The 19,759-nt window shown below is 39.3% G+C and overlaps 1 protein-coding gene across 2 annotated transcripts in view; it reads right to left on the bottom strand.

Moving 5' to 3' along the window:
* The window catches only part of LOC101857729 (histone-lysine N-methyltransferase NSD2), a 30,228-nt gene extending 12,895 nt beyond the window's left edge, over positions 1–17,333 (bottom strand). Inside the window, exons 1-12 of one of the 2 annotated variants that reach the window (XM_005102355.3) lie at positions 17,228–17,333; positions 13,689–14,754; positions 12,048–12,776; positions 10,880–10,995; positions 9,987–10,031; positions 8,448–8,657; positions 7,625–7,844; positions 6,791–6,991; positions 6,309–6,488; positions 3,482–3,641; positions 1,855–1,983; positions 641–830 (exon numbers count right to left, since the gene is read on the bottom strand). In XM_005102355.3, coding sequence (XP_005102412.1) covers positions 641–830; positions 1,855–1,983; positions 3,482–3,641; positions 6,309–6,488; positions 6,791–6,991; positions 7,625–7,844; positions 8,448–8,657; positions 9,987–10,031; positions 10,880–10,995; positions 12,048–12,776; positions 13,689–14,691 — 3,183 coding nt within the window. In that variant the 5' untranslated portion in view covers positions 14,692–14,754; positions 17,228–17,333. Of the gene's footprint in view, positions 1–640; positions 831–1,854; positions 1,984–3,481; positions 3,642–6,308; positions 6,489–6,790; positions 6,992–7,624; positions 7,845–8,447; positions 8,658–9,986; positions 10,032–10,879; positions 10,996–12,047; positions 12,777–13,688; positions 14,755–16,979; positions 17,202–17,227 lie in introns of those variants that run through there. The other variant, XM_005102356.3, reaches the window with a different exon arrangement.
* Positions 17,334–19,759: the final 2,426 nt, after the last annotated feature.

The raw sequence follows: 19,759 nt of genomic DNA, 5'->3' as shown, positions 1-19,759 counted from the left end.
GACGGTCCCCGACACACGTGCTACTCACCACACGTACGAAGTCATGTCATGTGATGCGAATGAGCGTTTGAAACTAGGTCGATTTTAGTTTAAATAACGTGCGTTAGTCATCTACTAGACCTTGATTCTGCATGGATGCTTTAGAAAACAGCGTTCCAAGTTCCTGCAGATAAAAAGTCCAATCGGTGTTTCCAAGCAAAAGAGATTGATTGCAGAACTTTTTATATTTTTTTCTAAGAATCGGACGCAACCACGAAAAATCAGGATACTGGCGATCGAAATCGGGAAAATCGGGAAGCTTGAGATTTGGGGCACAAAATTGCGATATCCCGATTAAATCGGGATGAGTGGCAGGTCTGCAGTAGTAGCATAAATAATGTGTGTGTGTGTGTGGGGGGGGTGTCCTCATTGTTCCATAAAACCTTTTCCTTCATTCAGATTATGTTTCTGTCTGAATACCCTACCTAAACACATAACTGCAACCCTGGTTAGTCGACAAACAGAATTGCTCTATTTTGATCAGTAATCTCTTACTACAGCTGCCAATTTCACATTACACAACAGAGAAAAAAAGGGATGGAAAAAGTAAAAATAAAAGTCAGGTCAACAATTGCACCTGGCAGAGACTACCAAAACCAACCTTGACAATCTTGTATGGGCCAGGTTTTTTATCACTGCGCTCTTGCTCCTGCTCCACCTTCTTGGCCTTGGCAGCAGTCCACAGCTTGAAAGCCTCTGTGGCTTCCTTCACACCTCTCATGTAAACCTTAAACAGTCCCCGGGACGAGCTCTCCTTGCTTCCTTTGTCTCCTTCTTGGAAGTTAAAGACCCTTGGGAGGACAAAGCATTGGTAACTTTTAAACAACTAAAAGATGGCAATATGAAAGTAACATCGTAACAACAATGCAAACTGTTCAATATTAACATATATCTTACTGTGGCATCACGAAATAGATTTGAACGAAGTCACATTAGAGTCCTGAACTAGCAAGCATAATAATCATCCATCGTCGTCATTCTGTGGAGACTTCGTATGAAAAATTCACGCCAAAGTAACAAACACTAAAGTTCTCAAAAGGGCAAATGCCAAGAGTCTGCTTTCTAAGCTCACAAGGACTCAACTTCGCTGGGCAGACTGAGAATGCCTGATTTCAGAATCCCAAGGCAGTATTCAATTCTGGGCTGTCCTCAGGGAAGCATAAAGTTGGCTGACAAGGAAAGCGGTACAAAGACACCTAAAAAAAGTTTCTGAAGGACTTAAATTTGATCCCTTGACGTGGTAGAGCCTAGATCCTGACAAACCCACATGGACAGCAGCAGTCATACTGAGTAGATACGCTGAAGCCAAGAACGGAGCTGAGTATGTCATTACCCGTTTGCTGGTTCTTCACTGACACTGCTCCTGAGTGGTCAATCTTGACCTTTGTAATAATACTTTAAGAAATTATGCTACATAAAAAAAAATTGGTTTTAAGAAAAGTATCCATATAAATTTGTACACCTACACCTCTCCAGCATGCATCCTACCTATACAAAGGAATTCTTACGCAGTGGAGCTTTGCTGCTGGGGAATATTTGAACTTCCAAGACCACACATAAAGCAATGAGCCATGACAACCACTTTCCAACTTTGTAAACCTATAAATGCAAAGCCTGCTGGGTGAAAACAGGAATATTGCCTGCTGAGGCCACAATTAGGATACTGACCCTTCATGAAGAAAGAGTCAACATTCACACAAGCAACAAAATGTCTGGAATGGTAAACAATTTGAACAATTTACCAGCATGTGTTGTATAAAATGTATCCAAGCACTCACTTTCCCAGGTGAACTGAGAGGCAATGAATGATCTTACCTTCCCCGATGAATCCAGTAGTAATCATGTGATCCAAAAAAGCGCACTGGAAACTCCCCAACTTGATGAGGTCTCTCCTGAATGTTACGAGGAACGTTTCTTGGGTGGCAAATTTCACCAGGCCACCACCTATTTCAAACAGGAAACAAGGTGGGTTTTTTAGTTTTAGTTTAGTTTTAGTAGAGGTTTTACGGCGCTCGCAACTGCATAAGGTCATTGAGCGCCAGAAGATTAGAGGTGTTACAAGAGAGTAACGAACATAAAAAAGAAGGGGAGATAAGGATGATAGATGTTTGATAGGAAAGAAGAAGCAAACCACACCAGAGCACCCGCCAACCACCCACTGGGTTTTTTAATTCTCATTAAAAATTGCATTCCAAAACAAAAGTCATAATGATCTAATCATAAAAAGCATCCTATAGTTTGTAGAAATTGCCTAAGAACTAATCTTAATTTGACAAACTAATAGGGAATTTTCAAAAGCTGTTAGGTGAAGTCTATAAGTAAAGCATATTGTCAAACTTTGTCTTTAAATTGTTGTTAACCATCAGTCTGCACAACAACAACCAGACCTTGCCAGGAGCAAATTACGATAACAGTAACAACATGGGGGGTGGGGGTGTGTAGGAGCAGGTCAAAAATCACCCACAGATTTTGATACAATTCAAAGAAACTGTAGAGCTGGGGCGGCTCGTGGGGCTAAAAAGTGGACATGCACAATTAAGCTATCGCATGCTGAAGATAGTCACGGGCATAGTAGTAAAAGAGACGGTGTATAATTTTAGGATCTTTGGGTTGGTGAGGGAGGACCTCGTGTTTATATTTTCATTCTTATAATTGCCGCTTTGATTTCTAGTACTAAATTTGTTTGTAAGCTAAGCATCAATTTCGTTCATCCTGTATTGAAACTGAACACTCAAGTAATAACTTTCACCACTCCACTACAAAATCATTCAAAGGCACAACTCGTAGAACAGTCACGTTAACCTCCCTCAGGTTAACGGTCACAGAGTCACTTAAAATAGTGGCAAGACAGACAATGAACCAATCATAATTCACTTGAGCTCCGGGGCTCACATAATATTGGCAAAGAATAGCGTACGGTCTATCGTGTTTATTTTTAGACTGCCTACTGCTGGCTATGATTTGGCACTATTCGGCAGGAGCACATTTGAGATGGGCCGTCTTATTAATATTAATGTACCGCCAAACTCGCTATGAGTGTCGTCATCGCTTGGGTTATCCCCAAGAGCGATTTATAAATCAGGTTATGCTGTTGAATATCTAATTATGTTTAGCTAAAGCTCATGGACTTTGGCATGGCATAGTAGATGTTTTACGGCGTTATAGACAGAAATGACAGTTATGGCGCCAGTGAGGACCTTGTTTTGATCAATTTGGCTGGTGTTTGTTTCTGGCTTCTTTTATTTTATTATTGTGGGTGTTTTACGTAATGGAACATTAACAATTTTTGGGCGGCACTGCACGACCATGCTCTGTGGACAAACCGCGCCCGAGAGCCATAATAAATCACAAAGTGATTAAGAGGAGAAAAAAATTAAATAAGTTAAAAAAAAAAAAAAGAAATACTTCATAAAGTACATGATGAATGGGATCACAAGCAAACCTGTAGTTTCCGACTTTAATCCAGACAATATTCCCATACAGAGGTTTCCTCCCTGCAGCACAGTCTATGCAGTACCAAGCTTCCTCCGGCGTTTTCTCCACTTTGACACACTCAGCATGGAACGCTGCAGGACAGCCCTCACAACACAGCAGTGTGCCCCCTGCAAAGACAGAACAATATATATATAAATTCAATGGGTACAATGCAGTTACTTCAATGAAAGAAAAGGCTGGAGCTCCTAAAATACCTGATTTAATAGATGTATTTTTCTCACATGGACGGCAAATATAAAACACTAAATAATCTGGACAACAACATAGAAATGAGGTGTGTGATTAAGACATGATGGTACTTGGGTCTACCACATAAGATGCAGGATTATGATGATAATGAACCTTGACGACCAAATTCAACGGGCCTTCATTCATGATTCTACTTTAGTTTTAGTAAAAGTCTTAAGGCACTTGCAACACAATAAGATCATATTAGTGCCAAAGATTAGAGGTGTTAGAAGAGAGCAACAAATGCAAAAAAGGAGGAGGAGAGATAAGGAAGATAGATGTTTGATATGAAAGAAGGAGCAAACCACACCACAGCACTAAAAAACCACCCACATTCATGATTTTATCAAGTCAAACTGCCTTTGTAAATATATCTAAGTAAATATAATTTTAATCAAATATTTTGGTCCACAAGAAAATGCCACTGTGACTAGTTCAGGAACAAAAGTATGAAAACTTAACACAGAAGATCACATTTCATCTTGAAGAGATCTTTTCTATCAAGTTGTTTATAAATATAAACATGCAAAATAAAATAACATCATTTATAACTTTGTTGTAGCAAGGCCCACGCAGCGCCGATGAGTGTGACAGAAATCGGGGACTCCCGTATAGGCGCTGCGGGCTTGTTTTACCTGACCCGTTTTCTCACGGTGCCATATTTTCATTCACTCGTACGGGCTTGTTTCTCAATGGATGAAAGCGAAACTTGGCAGCCAATGAGAAAAGAGGTCCAACTAGTCACATGCGAAAAAGAAAACTCGTAGGTTACTTGGTTATGGTGCTGTTCATGTCCGAAGTTTGAGCACTCGGCTACACCAGATTTGGTGGAATTTTGGATTTCTTTTTCACAACCTTGGTTGACAACCTTTTTCCTTTATTGTCTTCAAATTTTATTAATGTATATTGCATACTTTTTGCGTACCATTGCAAAACACCACCCAAACTCGACTGCATTCGGGCATTCCGCTGAGTAGGTCGGGCTAGCCGGCGTCGAGTGGAAAATTCCATGACGTCATGAAGAAACAGGTCGGGGAAAGTCTACTGCGCGAGAGAGACGGGGAAACCATGTTCACCAGTTCGGCTTTCCAAAAGCTAAAAAGCACTTTTTAGGCTTTATCTTTAAGCCTGCATGAAATTTATTTGCTTTGGATATGATAAAAAGACTTTCTGCATACAAAAAAACCGGGGAGGACAGATCACATTCTTGCGTTATCGATCGATGTCGACGGTTCTCTCGATCCTGTTATTCCCCCGACCTAGATCTACATGGACTCGTCAGTTTCGTGCTAAGGAACAAGAATTATAATACTACATAGTTATAGCAAAGATAGTACATCGTAGGGTGTAGTATCTTTGGTTATAGTAGCTTACATAAATTCATAGAATGACTTTCTCGTTAGCAAGGAACAAAATATAGATTAAATCTAAAGAATTGGTGACTGAGGGGTCTTTTTTTTATGTATGATTACTAGTATTTTCTACCAATTTTGTACCGGCCCGGAGATGGGTAAACTTCTGAAAGAAAAAGCGTTGTGGACACCGAGCTGGAGCCACAACCACGTTCTGGGGGTGGGGGTGGGGGCATCTGGTGTATTTCAAATGCTAAGGAGGTTCAAGCAAAATTTGAAAAATTCAAATGAACCCAACATGGTCAGTACACTTTCTCTTGTCTTCTGTTCCATTTCAGATGTTTGTTTGCTTTCTTTCACTATCTGTTTTTGGTGCCTGTACACAGAGCACACCTGGTGTATGTTATGTTATACAATTATACACATAAATATTGCAAGAAAAGTTAATGGATATCCCATTTTAGCAACATACCCAGGGTACCTTTTCAACATTTTTGCTCAGTGATAAAAGAGCCTTTCATACAAAAAAAATAACAGGAGATTTGGAATCTGCAGGAAAAAATACAAAAGATAGCCAAGTTTCGTAGATATATATAAAAAAATAAGAAAGTTGCAGGAGTTTGAATGTTGGCCGCAAGTCCTTGGCCTTAAATTTTAATGAATTTTTTTACACATTTCCCCTGATATTTTAAAAACTACTGCAGATACATCAAATATCTTTATAGATATAGGTTCTGCAGGAAAACTACAATAGGCTGCCAAGTTTCATTCATGTATTTTGTTTATTACGGAATTTATGATAAAAAAATGCCTCAAAACACCCAAAAATGTGGACCGTGTTTTGGGATTTTTTCCTTATATGAGAGTCACCCCCAAAAAAATTCATTTAAAAAATCATAACTTTTTTATTTATGAACGAATTGTCAAAATTCAAAAACTGTGTTACTCAGCAGAGATAAGGCTATCATATGCACATTGTTTTGTTGGCTTTAGAGCAAAAAAAAATGTTTCATGGTTCTTGCTATATTACAAGCAACATTTTTTTTATCTGCTGTTTTTAAGAAGGAAATGCAAAATGATTTCTATTAAGCTTACAAGAGGTCAATGGTGCAAAACAGAAATATGTTTCAACAGTTTTTTCATCGGTCAATAAGGCAACTTATTCACAACCAGACAGGGGGAAAGCAAAAATACCTTTACTGCAGCTAAAGCACCAGGTGATGTTGAGCCGTGCATGCAATGTAAGAGACTTATTGGGCTGGAAATGACTGCTGCAGAGGATATTGGTGCCCACTAAGTTGACACTGCCGGCAGCCACACAGAAGTCTCCCACATGATAAGCTGTTGGGCACCTTACACATTTGAACAGACGTCCTGAAGAGAATGTTATTCACAAAATTAGTTTCAACTTTCCCAAATTTGAAATTTTCTAAATCTTTCATATAATACAAGTCAAAAATCAAGTTATAAAGATAAACAAAACAAGAACTGAAGTTCGCCAATAAAAGTCAAACATTCATAAACCTAGGAAATAAGGAAAACAAATTTTTATTTACTCCCTTGTAAAAATTATTCTCCCCTTTCGCATATTCATTGACAATGTAGACCTTTAAACAACATTTGTCAAAATTTATGACTGTAAAATAAATTTATTAAATTCTTTTAATGACACTAACCTTTACATGCTCGAGGATTCCTCAAATTATCAACAGCACAGGTGGCACATGTATGCAATGGACAGACAAAACCTTTGGACTCCTGTCGTGTCAATCTCAATTTCTTGACACAACCTTCATGGTAATACTTTCCGCACAAGGCAACACAACATCTCTTCGTGTCTATATCTGCTTTCTTGCACAAAAAACATGAATGTATTCCTGGAAAAGAAGATCGAGTTCACATGAGATGGTACATTACAGCAACAAGTATCAATTCTGTGTTCAAGTTTATCACAAATGAAGTAATCACAAATAAACAAGATCACATCTTGAGAGACATATATTTTTATCATACCTTATTACACACAAAAGACACCAAGTTTTAAAGCGTCTCGATTAGTAAAAAAAAAAAAAGAAAAGTTGCGAGTTCAATTCTCTGCTCCACCAGGAAAGATATTGCATCCTTAGGACAGGTGCTTTATCCTTTTTTCTTCAGTTTACCCTCTAATTATATACGTACTTGGAAATCAGTAGGCACAGAATATGCGAACAGAAGATGTATATCATATGTAACTTAATTTTTTTTTATATAATTCACTGCTTTAAATTATAGTTCCAAGAAATGGGAGCGACTTAATGACCAAGTACACTTCAGAAAGCTGACAATCGCTGATGCAGGAGCAATATTAAATAGCAGAGACTGACACATCTTTTGTAGAGGCAGTGATGTGGAGGAGAAGGAGGAAGGAGGGGGATAAAACAAAGCTTTTCATACAATACTCATTCCCAAAATTAAATGTAAACTGCAGGTTCTGAAAAATTGAACTACAGTGCCCCAAACAAAGCAATTACCTGAAGTGCACTCTGGACATTTAAAGCTGGCATCTGACTGCAAGTCCATCCCAACACAAGCCAGGTGAAAATGCTGGCAACAGCTGCCACTACATTCCACCACGTTTTCATTCTTCTCACACACTGCGCAAATGCTATCTTTCTCTATCCTACTGGTGGCTAACAATTTGAAGATCTCCAGTTCATACTGCTCATTTTCTTTTAAACCCTTGGTTTTTCCCTGCAAAAATTAAAAAGTAAATAGTCAAATTACCAGTACAAGGTCAGTGAAGTCACAGCAACAATTAAACAGAAAAAGTAAAACTTTCACGTTTTCTAAAAAATAGTTCATTTAACTTTAAAATATTACAAATAACATTTTTAGTAATATATAAAGCCTGTTACAGTCCTGTTCCAGTGAAGTGAGAAAAATATCACTAGGGACAGAGTGACTGTACGGTAGAGGAACTAGCAAAAGGGAAGGACTAACACAAAAATAAGAGTAAAACAGAGCTGAACAGGTTACAGCAATCACAGCTTAGGACACTTTCATATATATAGCTGGAGAAACTTGAACATGGCTGTGATATACCAATTATCATACTTTCTAAGTTTTGAACTACATTCCTCAAAACATAGACGACAGGCAAAAATAAAAATAAAAAACAATTACAACAGTGTATGAGCATCTAAGAATATTATGTTCTTTGAACATGTTTTAAAAACTGTCTAATTTTAACCTGAGGGTAAAAAAAGTGTACTCATAAAATTTGCAGATTTTTTTACAAACCTGCTACATCAATTAATAAGAAGTAAGTTTCTTTATAATTCCCTGTCAGCTAACCTCTGTGCTGGAATCAGATTCATGGCTAGCTTTCCGAGCAGACAATGCAGAGGCAGCAACCTTTGGTCTCAATAGGTCCTCCTCTACCCCCTCCTCAGCAAAACTGGCTGGAGTGCTAGACCGAGAAAGCTCAGAGACAGATGTATTGCTGTCAGGCACTTTCTTCACTCGTCCCCGTTTACGCGGCTGCACGACACTTTGTTCTGGAGTCTATGAATTTTAAAATATCAATTAGCCTATAATGCAAAAAAAAAAAAAAAAAAAGATATACATGTACAGTACAGTACATAGCCTTCTGATGTACCAAGTTATTCTCTTTTCCTGAACTTCCCAAATTAAAAGCAAAGAAGGACATGAGCACCTTTCCGGAAACATTGGGAAGGGGGGTGAGGGGTTGTTTTTTACGCGATTATAAGCATAGGTTCTGAATGAATACACGCTTAGTTCAAACCCAACCCAAAGCTGTCAAATAATTTGTTGTTTAATTTCCTTACAACAATCATTGTCCCATATGTCATTTGAAAATTAATTTATACAAACAAACAAGAAAGAAAAAAAAATCATTCTTTACCAAACAACTCAAGCATGATAGAGTGAAAAACTCATTTTTTTAAATTTAGCCATTTAACAAAGCTTTACCTCCTCATAAGGACCACAAAGAGATGGAATGCATGCAACAGAAATTTTCACATAAAAATACAAAAATATAGTCGAACCTACCACGACTGCCACCTCTAAAAGACGGCCGCCTGTAACAACGGCCACTTTCCATCCCCCCCCTTGCGTTTTTTCTATACAATTTCACTGTGTAAAACGGCCACCTGTCCAACTCGGTCGCAGCCACCATATTTTAACACACAACCCCTATCACGCCAAACAATAATGCCTGTCTTAGACGGCCACCTTAGAGACTCCATTACATTTTGTCATACATTATACATTTGCCCCTGGCGTTCTGTGTGAGTCGTCATATCCAATCACCTGTCATTGTTGTTAGGTAGTCCCTCCAACCGAACATGTTGCGTTGGCCCCTCCCACAGTTGACCAATAGGTAACAAATTTTCAGCTGCTGGTGAGGTAAGCATGTGATCCCTCATAACCCATAAACTCCGCCTAGAACTCAAACACAAATCGTAAGTGAGATGATAGGTCACTGTTTACCCAGTCTAACCATTGCTCGTTCTCCGAGTGGTGGCGACCCATGTGTTTGTTTGAACATGGCACTCGGTTTTCCTCGTCCGATACATTTCATTTCATTGTCACCCTTGCGCAAAAAATAGCAAAAAAATAAAAATAACAAACAAACAAAATACAAACCAACAACAACAACAACAATGTGGCTACTTTTGGTTGGGACCACAGAAGGGAATGGTTTATTTTCTTCATCCTGATCAGTCCTGCCTAAGATGGCCACCTGTCTTATTCGGCCACTTTTCTCCTTGACAATGGGTGGCCGTCTTACTCAGGTTTGACTGTAAATGGAGGGGCACCAACTAAAATATGTCTTATAATCTTCATCTAAGACTTATGAACACTTACTTCAGCCTCACTGTTTGCAGCAACGGCAGCTATGATTGAGTCAATCTGAAAGGGAAAAAAAGCATATTAAAAAGATGAGTGTAAAGTGCTAAAGACAGTTCCTAAAGCCGGGAAGTAAAAGCAGAAAGGGATGAAATCAATATCAATGGAAAATAGCAGGACTAGGAATAAAAGGACTACAATTTACTGAGAGCCACTGTGTTCGGATTTTGAAATAGAGTAGCAGAAAAGCTCGCATTCACATAATGCAGGGAAAAGAGCACGACATAGGAAAGAGGCGGATGTACAATGGGACCAGCAGCATGCTTGTATCAAAGGATAACGAAAGGAAACAATTCCCATATTCTTTTTTAGTTTATTTTAGTTAGGTTTTACGGCGCTCGCAACTGCATAAGGTCATATGAGCACCAAGGGGTGGAGGTCAACAGAGAAGTCCAAACGGGGAATCAAGCTTACTCTGCTCACCTCTCTAGCCTCAACCACACAAGGTCTCCTTCGACTATCAAGGCACCCTGCGAATAGCAGTTCACAAGAGAGTGACAAACATACAAAAGAAGCAGAAGAAAAATGACAATAGTAAGGAAGAGGAAAGAAAAAGCAGTTCTCCTTATGTTGCTCCAGCACAGTATGAGCATAACAATGATTGATCAGCCCATTGACAATTCTACTGTGCATAAGAACATGTTAATATCCCCTCTTTGGGAATGGCCTAAAGACAACTTCAGTCAGTAGCACTGTCAGGGGGAAGAATTCACATGCCACATGGTTTTAAAGAAAAATGTTGGAAGGAGCATGAAGTTTTCAATAGATAAATCCAAAACAGTCATAAAGATATACAGAAGAAAAAGTTGAGAAATGAAATAATTAATTTAATAAGAAAACAAGCTGTTTACCTTATTAATGGCCTCATCAGATTCAAATTCTTTGCTTTTCTTTGCACTACTTGGCACAGAATCACTTGTCAAAAGCTTCAGCAGTTTTGAAGATTTCCGTCCTCTTTTTGATGAATCTGTGAATTCATAAATTGATACAATAATATGAATAACGAATTTGCTAAATATCAACACTGAAGATTTCACATTTTCAAAAATTGCTTGTATCTTGACAACTTCAAAGGTGGATGGCGAACCATACACCTCAGACAGGACCACTCAACAGAGGCACATTTAATGCAAAATTTAACAACTTCACTGCCACATTATTATTACTTGCTTCTACTAGAAGCAAAGGGCAGACCTATGCTTCATTGAAAGATGTTTCAAGCTATTCCTGAAGCTTTATTTTTGGTTTGACCAATGTTATTCCATAATTTCTGATAATTTCAGTTATTGGTTATTATTGTAAGTAAAGAAACCTAAAATTTTAAGAAGAAATTCACCAAACAAACAAAAACATGGACAAAAGACCCAACACCTCCTGAGAGGGCATGCAATGTATTCTAACATAATTTTTTTTGGCTATTCCATATTTTCATATTGAAGTTTTCAGTAGTTTCAGAGCTTGGGAAAGTCCAGAATTATTTTTTTTTATCCTGAAGTTCAAAGCTACTTCTATGATTTGTCCATCTACTTTACAGAAAATGCATAGTTACTGGGCCTTTGGGAGCCTTTTGGTGGTTAAAATCTCAACTTTTACATCACACAGTAATTTTGTCATGAACACCTGAGCACTCTGGAGAAAAAAAAACCTCAACAGAAATTTATAAAGGCTACATAACAAAAAAGTATATCTATGCGAGTTGACAAAATTAACTATTAACTCCTCTTTCACTTGCCATTTCAACAGAAGTTAAAGAAGATGTATCCCAAGAAACAACTTTCATTGCTGATAACTTGTCAATCGACTTCACAAGGACAGGCATATATTATTTATTTATTTATTATATTATATCTGCCTTGAAGTCTACTTTCATGAATACGCTTTTGGGAAGTAAGTGCTTATATAAAGGCTAGCACAAAGACAATATCCAACCAAAGTACAGACACACAAAACTCCCACAGGATTAGACATATAATCCATCTGTGAAGGTGAAGAGAGCCATAAAAAAGAAGAAAACAGTACCTGGTTGAAGCGGGGAACTCATCAACTGCTTCCCTTGAGACGACATCTCAGTTGTTGTGCCATGCTTATTTCCCACAAGTGGTGATTTCAAGGCTCTAGATTTCTTTTGCAAATTCTTTTTTTTATCCGAAACAATTTCCCATTGTTGTCTCAAGTACTCAAAAACCAGAGAGGTGTCCCACTCCGGATGCTGATCAATGACTGTGCTGCGGTGACTGGCATAATAAGCATCAAACGAAGTCTCTGTCGTTACAAGAAATGGGCTAGCCTCTCCTACACTTTTCTTTCCCCTTTTCCGTTTGGCTTCTGGAGAAGTATCTTCACTACCTGAAGTCTGTCTCTTCCTTTTACGCCCACGTTTTGCCTTCAGAGTGCCTGCATCCTCCCCTTCCGACTCCTCTTTTGCTTTAAGTTTCATTTTCTTCTCATCCTCCACAAACACATAATCAAATGAATATTGCACTATTCTGTCTTCTTCAGACAAAGGTATTGCACTTTCGGCTTCATCTACAGCTATGTTCCACGCATGTCGGCGAGTAATGTTTATCTTGAAAGGATTGTAATTGCTTTTACCCCTTTTGGGCTGTTTAGTAGCCGTCTCCACTTGGGCACGTTCTAAAAATTTTAACTTCCCCTCAAACTTCAACATTGAAGCTTCATTTACCCAGCCTCTTTCTACTTCATTTCCAAAGAACTGGACATGATATGACCTGACGACTCTTATATCTCCTGAAATAATCAAAATAAAAATTTGTAAATTATGTAAATATGATACTCAAAGACACACATTCAGCCATGTATGGTTGTAGTCATTATTTTGGAACAAAACAAAATGACACAATAAAACTTTTGTTAAATAAAAAATGGGACTCATTCATTAAGAGTGATCTGTACAACAATAACTACAACAGCTTACACATTACTATAATCATAATTGAAGTTTGACAATGGTCTTAACCATGCAACAGAATTACAACATTGACTTTTCACTAGAAATTAACTTTAAAACACAATTTTTTAAAAGTGAGCAAAAAAGTTCACTGAAAATGAAAAACTTAAAATATTATAACTTTACCTACTAAATCAAAAGAGATAGTCTGGCACGCACACAGCAAAATTGGAAGGATGAAAAAATATTTTCCTTACGTAAAAATGTTGCTCCTGAGACGTGTAATGAATGTTTTTAATAATACACAATGTACAAAGAAATACATGTATGAGAAAAAATTCAGGACTTGAAAATCTGTTCATTACACGCATGTTTTGCTATGTGCCTGCCGGACTATAACCTCCTAGAAACACACAAGAACACAAAAAACAGATCACATTAAACTTTACCACCCTAATTCAATTTAAAAGAACTGTAATCAATCAGCCATTTATAACAGCACAGACTGTTTAACATAAATAATAAAAGCTGTTTTACACAAAATTCTCGTTACTATGAAAGGATTTTCAAATCCCCGTTTCTTTCCTCCTCTTAATTCTGTGCATTGCAACACCCCTTACTTACACGAAATCTGCTTAAAACATAAAGAAATTCTCTTTTCCTGAGGAGTTAATGTTGTAAGGGATTCACTGCATATTTGTATTTTTAATCCTGATCCACTGGCCACCTTACTAATTAAATACTTAACTTACCTTTGATTCTTGTATACATTTTTGAAAACGGACAACGTGCCACCATGCAGGGCCAGTATGGATGACCACTCACTTTCGCCCAAAGCAGTTCACCTTCTTCATACAAGGGCGGATACATATGATCATATTCTATAGAAGAAGCCATTGACATCAGTTTCTCCAGCTGTGCTTCTGCGGGCACTTCTGATGGTAAAATGAGAACACACCTTGGAATATGTCCTGCTGGAGCAACATGCACTTTTTTGTCTTCATTCTCAAGGGTTGCGGCTTCTTCAATTGCTTTTGAAATGTTTTGTAATTGATTAACTTCTGATGATTCAATTTTCTCAGCTTTAAACACCTCAGGGTTGACCGCAGACTCCTCATTTTTCTGCACTCTTTTCCTTCCTCGACCTCTAGGTGTTCTATTTCTTTCATTATTCCTCTGACCAGAGATAGCAGTCTGCAAATCCAGCACTGGACACTCAACTTTTTGTGGTGCTTCATTCATCTCAGTATTTGCCTCTACACCATGCAAAGTGGGTCCTACATTCTCATTCATCTCTGGCAGAACTGTATCCACAGTACTTTTTGGAATCAGTTCATTGGCAGAAACACTTCCAGCTTCAGACAATGAAACCGAAGAATCCCCGGAAGCAGGAGCATTCACCTTACTCAAATCGCTCTTTCTCTGCCGTTTTGTCTTTCGAGGCTTTTTCTCACCCTCATCATCAGCTACAGCTACAGAGTTTTCTAAGGGAGCAGGATCCTCACTTTGAACATTGTCTCTACTGACTAAATCCTCTGTGAACTCAGCTATTCCATCTGTGAGTATCTTTATAACTTTGGAAGTGCCCTCAACATGCAGAACGGCTGACTCGTCTCCTGGCTTTGACTCTAAGTTCTGTTTGGCACTAGCCTTACTTTGAGCAGTGCGAATATTCCTTCCCATAGTTGCAATCTGCGGCAGTCTGTGGCACCCAGCTAGAGCTGGAGACGACATACTGTTTCCAAAGGGGTTCATATTTAAATGTTGACTGAAGGTTCCTCCCCCAAACAGAGATAGTTCAATGCACCATGTATCAACCTGAAAAAAAGATAAAAGTATACATTTCATTTAACTATAGCAATACTGCACAATGTCAAGCGAAGACAATCAAGTGTAACCATTAACAGAGGAGCAAAACCATCTATGAGGAAAAATAATTCTAAACTTATCCGACTCCGAGGACACGCATGGGATTCAAAAGTACTCATACATCTTGACCTTGTATCAAAACTATTTTCTTCACAAATAGCCTGTAGTCAGGTACAAACCCAACTACTTCAGGAATCCGGATTTCCAGATTTATCCCGAAAGTTGGCACCTTTATTAAAAATATGATCTATTCTGAATCAACAGTACTAGTACAAAATGAGACACTTGCTGTGTTCACATGATCAACAAAATGAAGCTGCCCACCCAGCAGTAATGGGTACCTGACTTCGAGTTGGGGAAGTAAAGGCGGTGTGGAAAGGAACTGGCCACCCTACCACAATATGCCGCATGCCCAGGAAGTTGTCTCACTAACAAGGCAATCCCCAATGTTCGGATCGGATGCGGGAACAACTTTACTTTTACATCACATTAAGCCTAACCGTGTATTGGCGCGCTTTGGACCAATCGGGGGTTTCAAGGGGGGCAGCCCAACTGAAGTAAAAAATTTGGGGGGGGGGGGGGGGGGGGTACAAGGGGGCATCATGTCGTAATCGAAGTGTGTATGCAGACCCGGTAACCGGGAACAAAATCATGACGTATAGAGACCCAGTAGAGGAAATTATTTTAAGAATTCTGAAAGTTTCAGTGCCCAGACCCGGTAGAGAGAGAGAGAGAGAGAGAGAGAGAGAGAAAGTGTGTGTGTGTGTGTGAGAGAGAGTGTGTGTGTGTGTGTGTGTGTGTGTGTGTGTGTGTGTGTGTGTGTGTGTGTGTGTGTGTGTGTGTGTGTGTGTGTGTGTGTGTGTGTGTGTGTGTGTGTGTGTGTGTGTGTGTGTGTGCTAAGAGCAAGCTGAAACATTCCGAAATCACAAAAAGATTTCCCCTACCGGGTTTGTTTACTTCGTGACTTTGTTCCCGGTTACCAGGTCTGTATCTATAGACTCCCCGCCGTAATTTGATATTTTGCCGCTAGGTTTGAAATTTTCTTGAAAATAATTGATTTGCGACAGTTTGAGTGGCTTTATTATATAAATGTGCGATCTGCAGCAAACAATAGCCTACTGCAGCTTGACTACCTAAGCAGTGCATCTGTGTGCGGGAGTGAAAGTAGTACAGTAAAAATTTAACACCAAGAGTAAGAGTGAGTAAGAGTACTAAGACTAAAGAGAGGACTTCCAGATTATCTCAAACTTTTGTGCAGTAAAGATTTAGATCTAGAATCTAGGATCAAGCAGAATATTTAGATCTAGAAATCTAGAACTAGTCTAGATTCTAGATCTCAGGATGCTAGACCTGAAGTTAAGCTATCAATGTTTGTAACAGCTCTGATTAAAAACTTCATTTCTGTCCAAGTTGTAAGTCGAGTCGTAGCCTCTGTAGGTGTAGGCGGCAATTTTGTAGTTTCGTTCGTTAAAGTCAAGAGTAGGGGGGGTTCAGCAAATAAAAATATGGAGGTGGGGGGGTTCAGCAAATAAAAATATGGAGGTGGGGGGGGTTTATCATAACTTGATGTTTTGCAGTTGGGATCGTTTGCATTTAGGCTGTATCCCTGCTCTTTGTGTAGCCTATTTCAAATAGTATTTGGTCATCAAGACTTCTGGATTCTGGATTTCTTCCTTGGATGTAAACAAAATGATCGTGGACTTTAACGAGCGGAACTACAAGATCACCGGTGTAGGCTACACTGCTAGCCGAAATAGGAAAGGGCATCATCCTAGGGCCATAAAAGGATATACACAGTTAACACAGACACACCAAGAATCTGTCTAGATCTAGATCTAATCTAGATTTAAACATCTTCTAATCGCAAACTGCATTTGCCGCAAACAGTTCATCAGTTTTACAATAAGATATATCAATAAAATGTGTATTGCTTATTGCTGCGTGACACCACAGGAGAAGAGCTATGACACCCCTCCCTGCTTTTTGTTTGGTGGACTGAAGTTAAAAAAAACTGGATTTCAAACTTCGTAGGCTACTTGAAAAACAACCATAAACTCAGGCTAAAGTTGGGCAATTTGACAATTCTGACGTGGCCAAGAGCAACTTCTGGCGATTAACATAACTGATGGGAATAATGACTTAATCCGAAACAAATTCAGCGGTAATAAAAGTACCTTCTGAGTGTACTTTGTTATTGAGTAGATCTACAAAACACAAATTTTCGCTTGAACTGCGCAAGTCTAGCGCCAGGCTTGTCTTGGGCAACAGTTGTTCAAATTTAATATTTTCCCATTGCTCATGTCCCTTAAATACAGTTGGGTAACGATTGTCACAATCCGTAGATCAATATGTCGTGGTGTTCGATTTTTAAGAGCATTTGAAGACGATTATCAATTTTAAAAATGTAAAAAAAACAACATACATTGGTGACATACTGCGACTCTCTTCTTCCGGCCTATTCAGAGCGTGGAAAACGGACGGCCTGACGGGATCCGGGCGGCGCGAAAAGATCGTACATCTGATTGGTTCTTTATTGCTCGAACTGTCGGACAATGGCCGTGTGGCTGGCTGGTATTTAGTATTTCCCATTACTAATTCTTGAATAGCACAATGTACAGCAAAGTATACACACATAATCTTATTTCCAAGCACAAAATGTCATATTTTTTCTTTCATTCACGTGTTTTCACATCATTGTAGATTCTATGTAAGTGAATGTTTCTCCAATTAACTTTTCGCCTTTGAAGAATAGATTGCAAGCTGAAAATGTTGCTGTAAACTAAGTCATCAGGCAAAGACAAGGTGGCCCAGAGATATTATCATGAAACTGAACAATAATTATTATATTATTATTATTATAACAACTGTGATGTGCAGCCATTCTAATTTTGATTTTTAACATTTCATGAGGAAGTAAAAAATGAAAACTATCAATAACCTGAAAATAATTAACTGCAACACAAAATTCGAGTTGCCTTGCTCTAAGAGGAAAGAAGTTAAGTTCTTTTGGGGACATAATTCATGGTGGTAGACCTGCAGCCTATTTTTCTTTTTAATGGTTTCGGTGTTTCTAGCTTTAGTAAGAAAGTGATGCACAAATACAGTCATAAAAACTGCAAAAGCTCTAATGATCTTATAAGAAACAGGAGTCAGATGATTCTTACATGTTTATGATGTCTACTTTCCCACAAGAACTATATTATTATAAGACATTGGACAGCTGCTTTCACTGCCAATGTCACACCTGGCCGAAACGTTCAAGTGTTTTATTCGTTAACATCATAATATACTCTTTTTTAAAAAAAGAAACCTCACATTCACTTTTTAAAATGATTTTTTTTTTTTAAATAAAGCGAACATAGTAAAAAGAACAAAATTCGGCAATGTTCCGCCAGATGATAACTACACACGTTCAAAACGTTACCCCATGGTAAACAAATCGAATGTCCTGCACAAGCTTGTAAACGGAATGGGGTACACGAAAAGTCAGTGGTATGAGCACCATTTGCGTTGATCATTTGCGTTGATCGGGAACTCGTGGATATTAGCAATCAAGTTTACATGTTGCGGAAGGGTTTGCCACTCCTGCTGGAGTGCCACAAGGAGCTCTGTCACACCCGTCGATCCCATAAGAGTTCGATTGGAGACAAAACCGGTGAACGGTCAGGCCATGGTAAAGTCGGAATGTTTTTAGCACGCAGGATATCCTAACATATCTGGGAAACATGCAGACAAACGTTGTCCTGCTGCAAAATGCCACCTTTAGCGTTCAGGTATGGAACAACATGAGGCTGCAGGATTTCATCCCTGTACCTGTCACCCGTCACTCTGTGATGGCACCACTGGAGACGTTCTGCCAAGTGGTGTGCGGTCAACACGTAACGTCGGATTAGTCTTCGAGCAAAGAGTCCTACCTCCCTGAGACGATTGCAGACTGACTGGTCAGAAATTCTTCCAAGTCCAGGGATTTGAACAGCTGTAGACGTTGCTGTTGCGGTTCGTTCTTGAAGGTGGCGTACAAGGTGGATATAACGATCCTGGGCCGAAGTAGTGACCCTCGGTCGACCTGACCTAGGCCTGTCATTAGCTCTTTTGGTGCTGTTGTATCGTGTCCAGATCGCAGCAATGGTCTCTAGACACGCCAAAGTGCCTATTGCCACGGCTTGCCCCTACTTCCAATCGCTCGATTGCATTACAGTCCGTGCCGGCTTTAAGCACGCCGGCAATAAGCACGTTTCGGACTCAAGCACGCCAAACGGCTCTTACCGAATTTTTGCTATGTAAATTACACGTCTTTAAGCACGGTAACTTAGGCTTCAACCACGCTTCATTTACAAGACAGTCAATGCTTTCATGATGACCCATCTATGTTCGAACTTCGAACACAGTCAACACCGCAGCAGTGGAGTGTGTTAAGAGAAACACAAAGAACGCAAGTGATGGGGACACACTCACACGGGCGGAGAGGAAGGCAGAGAGATGCACACAGCCGCGCGCGAGAACATACTACGATCTAGCCTAGGGCAAAGCTTCATACAGACAAAAAATTACAAAGAGAGTCGGGGAGACGATAAAGGGAGGCTGGCTGCGATTTCACCTCTGACCCTCGCTATCCATTAATTCTGATTGTGTATCACGCGCAAGGTGGGACGAAGGCGGTGGTATGAATGTGACCCCGCGGGCAGTGGTACGCACATGCAGTGTGTAGGCGTAGTGTGCTATATCGTGACTGGCCGTCTAAATTAAGTTCTCATTTCCCATTCGATCACAAAACAAAAACAAACAAGCTAACAAAAACTACCATGGCGGGTAAAAATAACAGTGCACACTTTTGCGGGACCGCTATAGTCTTACTTACAAACAAAGGGAAATAGCACGGGAAATTTTCTACATGAAAATCTCTGGATTATGTCTACTTCGCACTCAAGCACGCTTCGGCTTTAAGCACGCTTAA

This window comes from Aplysia californica, unplaced genomic scaffold (genome assembly GCF_000002075.1).
Source record: "Aplysia californica isolate F4 #8 unplaced genomic scaffold, AplCal3.0 scaffold00322, whole genome shotgun sequence".
NCBI lineage: Eukaryota > Metazoa > Mollusca > Gastropoda > Aplysiida > Aplysiidae > Aplysia > Aplysia californica.
This window is presented reverse-complemented; position numbering and strand designations above follow the sequence as displayed.